The sequence below is a fragment of the Phyllostomus discolor genome, chromosome 1 (assembly GCF_004126475.2).
Source record: "Phyllostomus discolor isolate MPI-MPIP mPhyDis1 chromosome 1, mPhyDis1.pri.v3, whole genome shotgun sequence".
Lineage (NCBI taxonomy): Eukaryota > Metazoa > Chordata > Mammalia > Chiroptera > Phyllostomidae > Phyllostomus > Phyllostomus discolor.
In genome coordinates, this window is record NC_040903.2 from 207383912 (window position 1) to 207396647 (window position 12736).

The following is a 12736-nucleotide window of genomic DNA, read 5'->3' on the forward strand; positions in this document are numbered from 1 at the left end:
GAGCTGAAGTTCAATGCTCTTTCCACGAAATACTCTTTATACAGAGTGGGGAAAAAGTATGTTTACCGTTGTTGAGTACACAAAACACAGTTTATTCTTGTATTCTGATTAATTAGTTATAGCTTTATTTTCCATACAAACAACTGTAAAACTACTTTTGCCCCACCCCATGTATACATACCCTTGTGGCAGGAGACCGGTCCTGTGCAAAGGGCCTACACAACTACTTGTTGACAGAGAGAATATCTCATTTTATACTTTTGCTTTTCTTAGGTGTTAAGTTTAAATGACCTGAATAATTCCAATGAGACATTTAAGAAAATTTAACTTTTGGCCCTGGCTGGTGTAGCTCAGTGGATTGAGCGCAGGCTGCGAACCAAAGGGTCACCAGTTCGATTCCCAGTCAGGGCACATGCCTGGGTTGCAGGACAGGTCCCTAGTGGGGGCCATGTGAGAGGCAACCACACATGATGTTTCTCTTCCTCTCTTTCTCCTTCCCTTCCCCGCTCTCTAAAAATAATAAATAAAATTTTAAAAAAGGAAAAAAAAGAAAATTTAACTTTTGGCATTTAAAGTTACACTTATCTTCAGTATTTGACTTTTAAACCGAATTGACCTAAAGGTGTACCCAGTTGCTAGAGGCTGACAGATAAGGCCCTGAGAACGGGGATCTGGCTCTGACTGTGAGGCTGGCCCTGCAGAGGAGCTACACTGTTCCGCTGTCCTTCCCTCTCTCCAGCAGGAAAGCGGCCCTAGACATTCTGGCTCACTCCCTTCACCAGGAACTGGTCACAACCACTATTTTTCCCATTGGTAGCATGCTGCTTAAAAAATGGTTTCTGCATGGTGGATCAGAAATGATAAAAAACATACATGCATAAAATTAACATAAACATATTTACATAACTAAAAAGAAAATGTTTATTCTTTTTAAAGGTACATTTTATGCTACATGTAGATATAATTAACATTTTGCAGTTTGCTAAGTATTTTACAATTTTCCTCATCCACTGAATTTCCTGAAAAAGAAACAAGTAACATTTCGAAAGAAGCTAAGATGAATTATATGCTCCTAGCATATTTTGAATGGCTCTATTTTGTCGTATATTTTAAAACATATTTATTTTAAATATTGTTGTACCTTATATACCAAAATCTTGTTTCTCTCTAGGAAGTTGGCAATAACTCAATATATACAAGACCATTTAGAACTCAACACAGTGGTGGTTCATTCTTGGTTGCCCATTAGAATTACCTGGGAAACTTAAAAAAAATAGTGATTTGGCTCTGGCTGGCATAGCTCAGTGGATTGAACATGGGCTGCAAACCAAAGCACCACAGGTTCGATTCCCAGTCAGGACACATGACTGGGTTGCAGGCCACAGCCCCCAGCAACCGCACATTGATGTTTCCCTCTCTCTCTCTCTCTCTCTCCTCCCTCCCTCCCTTCTCTCTCTAAAAATAAATAAATAAAATGTTTTAAAAAAGTAGTGATTCACCAGTCTTACCTCAAACTATTTAGGTGAGAATCTCTAGGGAAGGAATTTTGGCATCTTTATTTTTAAAAGCTCCCCAGACATTCTACAAAATACTTGACCAGCACTCTTCAAAACTGTCAAGGTCACCTTAAGCAAGGAAAGTCTGAAAAACTGTCATAGTCCACAGGAGGCAAAAGGAGACACGATGACTAAATACAATACAGTATCCAGAGTGGGATCTTGGGAGAGAAAAAAGGTATCAGAGAAAGTTACTGAAATGTGAGTGAACTGTGGAGTTAATAGTAAGCCATGGAGGTTCTTTAGTTGTGCCATGCACACCATGGCTTTGCAGGATGTTAACAACAGGGCAAACTGGATGAGGAGTAGAAAGGAACACTCTGTACTACCTTTGTAACTTCTCATAAATCTAATCAGTGCACCCAGGGCTGGGAGTCGCTTATACAGAATATGCTTACAGTGTACAGAAAACAAAAAGACCTTGTGAAATATTGAGCCCAACTGCCAAGCGCCAGCGTGTGTGGTCCTAAAAACCTGGCACCTGAAGCAATAAGCTCCTGCATTAGGGCGGACCTACATTTTCCCAGCTACTCCCAGAGAAAAGCAATGGACTAACTTTAATAAACATAATTGTAGTCATCATAATCTCTACAATTAATGGCCCCCAAGATGCAAAATTTCAAGAAGGACTGCTAGTAGTCGGGGGGGGGGTGGATAACTAACTATTCACCACCCATTCTCAGAAAGGTAGGTTTAATTTTGATATCTATAAAATACGCATGTACTTGTATAAACATCTGGATGAAATATGTCTGCATTTTGATACCCCTAGTGGCTTGAGAAAATTGCAAGTGATTGTCTTCCCTAAGAGCTGTTGGCTGTTCATTTCTTATCTATAAAGGAGATTGAGACCTGATCAGAAATTTATTCAGCATTGAGTTAATTTTTCCTATCTTGCCTCTCCCTCTGTGGTAGAAAGGAGGCAAAGAAAAAAAGATCTTCTAGTTTTCCTTAATAAGTCTACCTGGATTTAGCCGGGTCACCTTTCTCTTTTCATAACCATTAAAGATATTTGTTGTGTGATAAATCTCTAGAGGGAAGTCAGAATTGTGCCTGAAGAAATTACTCTGCACAAGGTAAACACTTGACAAACAGCAGGTGCTTGGAGATGGTGTTTCAAAGGCACATTTCTAATTTTTCTGCACAAATGATTTCATTTGGTAAAAATGAATAATTTATCATGACAATCCCTACATTGCATCGAATTAACAAACAGCATAAACGGCCTGTAGCCACAGATTACAGCCCAGATACCTAACTCCATGCGACCTAGGTAAATAATTTTTCTTTCTCATCCTACTTCAGTTTCTCATCTGTAAAATGAATAGGTTGGACTAAGCAATCTCCAAGTCAGACTTGGAGATTTGGTGAGGACCTCGAGAAACCGACTGGAGAGTTTTAGAATTTAGGTAGGGCTTTGGGTTCCAATGGGCAGGACGGTATTTAAAAAGCTCATCGCGTGCTGGTGTTTATAGAGTCGGAAGGGTAATCGATAGGGGTAAAGATACACGAAGGAGGAAGAACGGGATAGTGACCCGTTGGAGCGTCAACTCCCAAGACCTTTCAGGGACTAGCAGAGTAAGAGGAGCGTTCGGCTGCTAGGCAACCGCGCCTCCAGGGTGGCGGAGGACCCCCACCCCCTGTCGAAGGTGTCTAAACCACCGCCTCTTAATTTAGTCGCGGTGCCTTCTCGAAATTAGTAAAATATGTAGCCTTTAAAAGGACACATTTTATTGCACCAAACTTTGGCAATTCGTAGCTTATGGGCAAGCCCGTAGCTGAGTTCTGTTCGCGATGGTTTTTCTTCTTCCTGTTCTCAGGCGCTAGTTGGGCTCCTCTCCGACTAGGCCCCCGTCGCCGAGCGTTGCCAAGCAGAGCTGGACGCCGCCCGCTCCTCGGTCCCCGCCCTCCCTGGGTCCAGCCCAGGTCCTTCACCTAGCGGCCCTCGGCAGCCATGGGCTCGGAGATGGAACCGCTGCTCCTGGCCTGGAGCTATTTTAGGCGCAGGAAGTTCCAGCTCTGTGCGGATCTCTGCACGCAGATGCTGGAGAAGTCCCCTTACGACCAGGTACCTGCCGGACCCCATCAGCCCCTGTGGATCCTGGCGACGTGGCAGAGCTCCCTAGGAGATGCCCAGGCCCCCTGGGTGGGGCCTCCGAGGGGAAGGGCCTAGGGCGAGGTTGACCGTGCGGTCAGCTCAGGCGCCTGGAGCAAGACCCCTGGAGCCGTGGCCGGCGGGTGCCTGCCCGCAACGTATCCGAGTCCGGAGGGACCCTTGATTTCTGTGCCATGATCGCCCCTCCTCAAACTTTGGCAGACCCTTTACTTCAGGGGTCCCTGAAAGGAACACTTAAAGCCCTGACTTTTATCTTCTTAAGGAACTTTAATAATTTATACTTGTATGTGACCGGGCCCTTAAGCTCGCTGCATGCGCGTTAATTTCTAAAACAATTACATATAAACATAAAGATCTGTAACTTCTCATCTTCTGTTGAAATACCTGTTTCGTTTCTTTTGGATGAAATATATGATCCTTCCACTTCATCTTAAGACTGGTCTTTAAGAGTGAGGAGGAGCCTTTGGTTTAGGGGCATGGCTTCAATTTGAGGAATATATAAGTTAGAGGAATATAGGAGTGGAAAAGACACATTTACTATTAGGAAGGAGAGATGGGGGGTGGGGGATTTCTCCCTAAAAGAAGGAATGATGGCATTGATTAAAAGAGGTCTTAAATGAACTCCGGTAATAGTTCAACTTCTCTTAAATAAGGAGTGCATATTAACTGAGTGAAAAGGTCATATACTACGCATGTGAGTTACAGGTCTGGTGGACAGGTAGTTTCTGGAAGAGGCAAAAAGAAGGAAAAGGGAGAATGGGAGCCGAGCTGTGGCAATTTGCCGGTGCTTGTAGTCAATGTGAGATACAGTTCTTGTTTTCCAGCTTTCCCTCTAGTTAAAAAGAAAAGAAGAATTGAGGGGAGATGTATGAGTATAAGCAGAGGCATGGGCATGCACACTGTTCCCAGGCTCTGCCTTAGGTCCCAGCAAATTGACGGAGCATAACCTATCCAGGTGAACACTTTGGCCTTCAGGTAGCTAATACATCTATCCTGAACAATCCATGTCAGTGGAAATGCTAAGCGAGGTTCTGTTTGTCCTTTAATAGGATTGTGTTTTTGTAGACAAGCATTTTTCCAAGTGTGTTTCTTGGGACCGTAATAGCAGAGGTGCCGTCCAGATTTTTCCCCCATTATCAAATAGGGGAATCGTGACAAAATATTGACCCATTTACATCTGTACGACAAAAATTAGTTACAGACCTATGATGCTCCAGACATTGTTCTAGACATGATGGTTTTCAAGAACGTTATGTGCTGTTTCCGTGTTTCCATTGAGTCAGGGTAGTTTCCATTCTGTGTTCCAGAGAACAGCAATCCCAAGAGCTGCTCAGTGAAAGTTTCCTCATTAAATGCATTTGGGGAATGTATATTCTCTTCTTAGGGATTCAGGATTCATACTAAAGGCTCTAAGGAGTTCTAAAGAAAAGGAACTTAATTTTGCCTAATTGTTATTAACCCAATAGTTCTGAAACTTGTTTGGCCACTGATTTCCTTTTATGGCAGCTGGCAAGGGTCAAATACCTTTACTGTCATCCTCCTAGGGAGGTGTTGTCATATTGGGAAATGTTGTGGACAGAACTGCAGTGTTTTTATTAAAGGTTAAGACCTTATAATCTTAATGATGCATAATCATAGTACATTCAGTTCTGCACCTATGAATTCGAATTCAGTTTGTGTTGGGCACTGTGATTAGGACTTTACGTGTGTTCAATTTAATGACATTTTATTGAGTGCTTACTGCTTGCCAGACATAAGTTCTATAAATTGTATGTATTTCTATGCTTAGAATAACCTTGCAAACTAGATAACAAAAATAACAGCTAACACTTATTGAGTCTTTACTCTGTGTCAGGCTTGGTTCAGAGGGTTTTATTGGTCATCTCATTTAATCCTCAGCTATTTTGGGAAGTTGGTACTCTTTCCCCCATTTTATAGGTTGAGCACACTGAGGCACGAGGTAATTTGTCCAAAATCACAAAGTTGGTAAATCCATTCCCTTTGTACTATCCTGCCTCTTTGGCAAAATGCCATAATTTTTCAAAATTGTGTGTTTCTGAATTTTTGTCAGTCTATTTTCCCATCTATTGTACCTTTTTCAAGATTTTTGCTAAGTGGTAAAGAATTTTGACATATGTATGAACTTGGTTGGATTAAAGGCTCTGTCTGAGAAGTCTGAAGGAAAGAAATCTGCCCACCCTTTATTGTGCCAGTACTCTGAAACTTACTTGACCACTGGGTCCTTTTTTGGGAGATGGAGGTACCGCTGTCTCCCCTGTTATCCTGGCAGACGTTACTGCTTTGGGAGACGCCTGGCAAAGCAGCGGTGTTTTCATGGGTGGTTAAGAAGGGTCATAGAGGGGATGTTGATTTCTTTAGTTTTACCTAGACAGAATAGGACAAACAAGTTAGGTACTTCTTTTGACATCTCCCAAATTAGCAGCTAAACAAGGTAAGAGATTGGATGTTTTTGTTTGGCTTCTTACACAGCTCCCATTAAGCCTTACTGACTGACCCTCTTGCAAGATGAAAACTTGCCACAAGGTATGCTTGGTGGAACTGTGATTTTGATAATGATAATAGAGAAAAAAAGACACAGGTTCATACTGAGAAATAGTGCTGTTGTCATTAGTTTATCATTATACATAGTTAAGATCATTGTCACAGTAGGTCTTGTTAGGTTCTGGCCTGTTCCATTGGCCTATTTAAGTGGATCTGAAATATCAATATTTCACAATTTAACATATAATTAATTGCTAATACCATAGATACTTTTTTATTTTTTTAAATTATATATATATATATATTTTTTTTAGAGAGGGGAAGGGAGGAGAAGAGAGAGGGAGAGAAATATCAATGTGTGGTTGCTTCTCCTGCACCCTGTACTGGAGACCTGGCCTGCAACCCAAGCATGTGCCCTAGACTGGGAATCAAACTGCTGACCCTTTAGTTTGAAGGCTGGTGCTCAATCCACTGAGCCACACCAGCCAGGGCCTGATGCCATAGATATTTTTTAAAATGTTATTCTTCAATACTATTTTACTGTTACGAGCAGGGGTTGATATGTTCAGCTCCCACAAATGTCCGAGTAGGCCTAGGAGAATCAGTATCAGAGCTACAAAAAATTTATCATATTCTTTCCTCTGTAATCCTTTTTACTTGTTTTGCTGAGGTAGTTTGCTTAAGAGGAACTAGATATGTTGCCAGAACAATGATTAGTGTTTCAGCAGGAATAGAAGTTTAACTTGATGTTACCTTGCCAAACCAGGCTTTCCATACCTGGATAGAGCTGCCGAAAAGTTTACAGGGCTCACTCGCGTCAGTTTTTCTTTGCGCCAGTCTGTAACCACCACGCTGTTGCACTGTATGCCTTTCTGAGTACCAGTTTAGGCAGCGTTGTGAACCCAGCTGTCATTTCATTTTGGGAATTTTCCCAGTCTGATTTTTCCAAGCTTGAAGAAACCCTGCTTTTTTCCTTAATTTTAAAAAATTTCAGTATTTATGTTTGAACGCTGATGCAACTAATGAAGAGCTTCTGGAAGCTTGAGGAGGTTCCTCTGCGTAAAAACTTGACAGATCTGTATGGTAATGCGCAAAGCCCGGCGCACAGGGGCTGTCGTGGACTCGCCGAACGGGCGCGTCGATCACGTCCATACGTGCGTCTCGGTGGCGTTACTCTGTGTGCCGGCTTCCCCTCCGTGTACGAAGATCATCCTACTTGCCCGATGATCGTCTCTCCGCTCCCTGCCTCTCATGCTTAATTCCCAGCACCATAGGTTCTTAAATGTACACTTATCTTTTCGAGTAAGTGTAATTGCATTATGGACCTACTTAATTCATTTCTTGTTAATTAGTCCCGAAAATTCCTCCTGGATTCCTCCAGGAGAGTGTGTCTGACGGTACCCTCACCGGTGTTTCCTAAGGAGTTCTCGTCGTCTCAGTGCAGCAAGTTAAGTGACGGCGAGCAGACCAGCAGCAGTGTGTGCAGAGCTCACAGAGATGCGGTGAGAGCAGAAGCAGATGGTCCCCGGCCCCGCAGCTGGCTGCTTCGTCTTCGTGTGCTCCGGTAGTCTCCCGGGCTTTTTTCCCCTTCCTTCTGTTTTTGAGGCTTCCACCTTTTACAGAAAAGAACTTTCCCTCTGCAGAGTTGACTTACGATTCCTGTGCCACCAAACTGACCTAAGTAGAAACCAGTGACTTTGAAGCAGTACCGGGACACGAAGAGAAGCAAGGAAATTAAAATATTTCTCCCAAGCGTGAAATGGATTCATTTTTGCTCTTCCTTTTTTTCCCAAACAAAACAGCTTTTGACTTTTTTTTTCACTTTTGATTTTGGTTATTTTTCTCCCGAAAAACCTCTGTAAAGGGATTTGTTATTTGTTAATCTTTTTACAAGCTTGACTGGGGAGCTTCAAAAAGATAACATGTGGGTCTTCCTACGTCAGCCTCTTTGATAAAGCCCGCCTTGGAGACTGTTCCTTCTACATTTACTTCTCCTTTAAGAGATATCATTTTAGTACACCTCGATAAAAAATATTTAATTAGTGCCTTGTGTTTTGTATTAGGGCATTTGGATTTTATTTCATTTTGGTTCTGGCCAATCAACACTGGGCTAGTCACGTGGGCCAGAGAGGCACACTGTGCTATGGAGCAGCCTGCCTCCGTAGAATGATGCGTTTGTGTTTGGGTGCAGACGCACTGAAGGGTAGGCTGAGTATAATCGCGTGGTGGTTGATAGTGGGGGAGGGTCGGTGAAGAAGATGGATTCTGCATCGCTTTTCTCAGACGCAGAAGGGCGAGAAGAAGAGGGCAGGGTCTGTGAGTGTGAAGGACGTTAATTTTAAGGTTCAGGGTTGTTAAGGAGAGAGAGAGAAGGGTGACTGTGTAGTGCGGCACAGTGTCCCGGTTTGACAAAATGCAGTAAGAACAAGCTGTTCATCGGGAGGTGTTGTCTTTTGTCAAAGTGTTCTTGAAGTCGTGACTGAAGAAGTGGTTAAAATGTATAAGATGTAAAAGGGAGAAGTGCAGAATGGTCCTCTGCACACCAGCCTGACCTAGAGGGGAAGGTTGCTTTCACAGCTCATGTGGGTCACCCTGATTAGTTGCTTAATCTGATTACTGTCCTTCGTGTTCCATATGTCGGATTCAGGGCTTTAAACCCAGGCCTGGTACTTCAGCTCCATTATAATTAAACAGTTCATGAAATGGGGAGGTTTTTCGGGCAGTGGGGATTTTTAATGACAGTGGGGTAGATTTCCAAATTATTAAAATCTGCGATTCTGGATGTGGAAGTATTAGGTGTATGTCAGAAAGGGGATGATTCCCATTCTCCTTCCCCACCCCCAATCTCTGCTTGTGGTTACAGATGCGATAGAGAGGGGGGATTCATACTGAAGTTGGAGACAGGCCGAAAGCCACTGGCTTAGATGGGAGATGGGGAACCAGGGCTCCCCATCGAACTGTCTGTTAGTGGTTGGTTGACACAATGATCTGGTGATCCAAGCCCCAAAAAACATCTTTCTGCATGATTAATTTATTTCCTCCCTGGGGCCATGGAGACTTAGCCACGCTTAACCTTTTGATTCTGTACCCAGCGAAGCAGTTCATTTTACGAATTCTACAGATTACATTCCCATTTGCCTCCTCGGTCACTAAGTCTCCCTGACCTTCCAAACTCCATCCATTTCTCTGTTCTCTTACATTTTTTTTCCTTCCTGTTATTGTTAAGTTCTAAATAATAAATAACTCAGAAGAGCGGATTCATTAGCCAGGGTGAGTGTTGGTGGCAATTAGGAAGTGGTATTCAGAATTAGCTGGAGATTTAATTCCCTGAAGTAACAGCAGCAACCCAAGAGGAAGCCTTACCGTAGGGAGGGAGGGAGGGAGGGAGGGAGGAATCATACTGATGTGAATCGAAGTTGATGCTAATGAGTATCTGCTGGTTCTAGGCGGTGCCTGTCTGTGTTCCGTGACCTCCTGCTCGCGGTGAAGGAGACTCCCAGGGTGTAATTGGATGTGCCATCACTGGGAGTTCCTTCTGAGCTCTGAAAAGGGAAGTAGTAGAGTCTGGTGCTTTTCCATTCATTATGTAAGTGTTTATAGAGAAGCTCTCTGTGGTTGATCGATAGCTCTTTGTTGAAAGTGCTACCACTTTACACCTCATTAACAGTGATGGTATATATGTAAGAATTCTGGAAATTATTAAATTTTCTAAAAAGGGCAAGGTTTTATGTTATAAAGGCGTCACCATGACTCCAATCTGAGAGGAGGAGAACTAGGTAATGGAGGGTGCACGTCTTGTTCAAGATCATGCAGCCAAGCGGCTCCCTGAGGATCACGCCCAGGTCTCCCGACTCGAGGGCTAGGCCTGGTGCTTTCTACTCAACCATGTGGATGTCCATGGAAATAACCTGTGGTTCCTGATATGGTGGATTGATTGACATCACAAAGCTATATAATTGAGAGAGATCCAAAGATGTAGGCTTCAGTGATTTTTTTAAAAGTTTTGCTTTGTCTCTAAATGCCAACATCCCGAGTCTCTTCTGCTGCAGTCCTGCTGTTCCCGATGGACCTCCAGACCGGCCATCCCCAGCCTTGGTCTCCCCGCGCCCTACAGTAGCCTGCTTTCGGGTGTTGCTATGATCTCACGTTCTCAGCAGAGTATACTCTGGTGAGCCAGGTTGCCTACGTTCAGATGCTGCCTGTACGCCTCGACCTCAGAGTATTCTTGTCTGTGGAATGGGGACGATAATGTTCCTCCCTCAGAGGGTTGTTGTGAGGGTTAAGTTCATTAATACATGGTGAGTGATCAAACATGTCAGTTGCTATTGTGTCTACATAGCTAGAGGCATTCGCATGTAGGGTCTTGTCACTTATGCTTTTCTGAAAGGCTGTTGGCAACCTGGAAAGCATCTGGAAAGCATGTGAGAAAAGCGTCCTGTGAAATTGATGATGGAATGCTGTTGAATATAGTTTCGCAGATCCCTGGCCCGCAGTAATTTCCAGAATAATTTCTCTCTCTTTTCTCTGACTAGCTTATCTCTCATGTGTTCCTTTTTTTCCCTCCATCTAAGTCATCTCATTCCTCACCTGCCCCTACGTCTTCTCATCCTCCAGGCCTCTCACTTTCCTCTCTCGCCTTCTCACTCCCATCACTTTCCCATGTGCCGTTTCACCTGCACGGTGGACTGTAAACGTATCCCCGAGGGATGGAGCGGTGAGACAGGGAGAACAGGAAGGCCATCATCCGCACTCTGAGGCTGGGCTGGTGTCAGCTCGGCCTCAGCTGGGGGACTCTTCCTGCCTTGGCTGAGTAACATGCGTCTCCTTGAGCTGTTTTCTTTTCCAGTTCAGGCATCCTCTACGATCACCTCTGGTAAATTCCATGCCCCGCCCCCCCATTCTGTAAAGTACCTTCTTGTGTCTCTCCTATGCTTCTCCCACACAATCCTACCAACTCCTTTTTTATCTCCAAGATGCACTGGCAAGAAAAGCCCTGTCTTCTTTGTGTAACCTTGAATACACGACATCTCTGAATTTGTTTTATCACCTGTAAGGTGGATGGTAACACTTAACCTGCCTCTCTCGGATGGTTGTTATGAGACTCAAATGAGATAGTGGGCCATACAGACATGTGTACAGATACACAGAAGAGAAAATAGAAGGGGTTACTTCTGGTGTCTCGTTTTCCGTATCAGTGTATTTCTCTAAGTGTGGACCGTGGGACATCTGTACTTTTCCTAGATCTTTCTTACGCACAGGGGAATTGAAAACCTCCAGTTGCTATGTATTCTTAGTTGCTGTTTTGTGTGAGGTTCAGCTGACTTTATTTTATTTTTAAATAAGATTTTATTTATTTTGAGAGATAGAAGGGAGGGAGGGAGGGAGAGAGAGAGAGAGAGAGAGAGAGAGACAGACAGCATCAATGTGTGGTTGCTGGGGGCCATGGCCTGCAACCCAGGCATGTGCCCTGACTGGGAATTGAACCTGCGATGCTTTGGTTCGCAGCCGGCGCTCAATCCACTGAGCTATGCCAGCCAGGGCAGGTTCAGCTGACTTTAAATACTCTCTAAAGCCCACCCTCTACGGCCTGCACTGCCTAGCCTAGTGTAGCCTTTCTCTCTCGTGTCCTACCATGCTCCATGCTAAAGAAACTGCTTATCCTAGCTCGGGGACCAGATGGTTTACACATTGCTTGCACACATAATGTAGAGTGTTCTTTTTGGATTTTAGAGCTGCAGAAAGCAAGGCAAGCAAAGATTTTTTTTTCTTCCCTCTTTCTGTTTCTAAGTAGATTCCTCAGTAAAACGCTCGGGTATTCAGCAGAGGCTGCTGACTGTAGACATGTAAGTGTAGATGTTTTATAAATAAACTTGTTGTTAGTCTGATTTTTTAACCAATGGATTTTTATAATACTTAATTTGGACAGAAAAAAACCCTGCATTATCAGCACCTGGCACAAATATATATATATATATATATATATATATATATATATCACAGTCTATTTATAAAAATTTCTCAGAGCACATCACAGTCAGAATTCATTTGCTATCTTTAGTCATTTTATAGTATGCATATTTTCCTTCTCCTCCCTAAATGGTTGAAGTCTGAATGTGTTAACCACCATCAACTTATTTTGAATATAAAGAAATATTTCCTTGGTGCAGTTGTCAGAGTGTTTTAATTTGGGGGGGGTACTGCATCTCCATTAAACGAGCAGTTAAGACAGGTTCTCTGCGCTCTAAATGAGGTTAATTAGAATTTTCCCATCATAGAACATTTAGTACTCTTCAGAGTGTATTAGTTTTATAGAACTCCTGAGAGCACATGCAGAGGAAAATTAAAGTTATTATTTTGGTTTTTATTGAGTGAATTTGAGTTCACCTACAAATACTTGGTGAGTCACTAAGACTTTTTGTTTTAGAAACTGTACTTTCTTAAAAATGTTTGCTGCCTTCTTAATGCTTCCCAGGAACCAGATCCAGAATTGCCCGTCTTTCAGGTAAAGGTGTAGCCGCAACCTTTAGTTTAGAGAATACGTAATTACCATTGCTTCGTTGTT

General features: G+C 43.1%; 1 protein-coding gene across 3 annotated transcripts in view; it reads left to right on the forward strand.

Annotated features, from left to right (window-relative positions):
* Nucleotides 1–3400: 3400 nt before the first annotated feature.
* Nucleotides 3401–12736, forward strand: part of TTC8 (tetratricopeptide repeat domain 8) — a 43231-nt gene continuing 33895 nt past the window's right edge. Inside the window, exons 1-2 of one of the 3 annotated variants that reach the window (XM_028507085.2) lie at nt 3401–3624; nt 12647–12676. In XM_028507085.2, the coding sequence (XP_028362886.1) occupies nt 3511–3624; nt 12647–12676 (144 nt within the window). In that variant the 5' untranslated portion in view covers nt 3401–3510. The remainder of the gene's footprint in view (nt 3625–12646; nt 12677–12736) is intronic. The other 2 variants (XM_036013032.1, XM_028507084.2) reach the window with 2 other exon arrangements.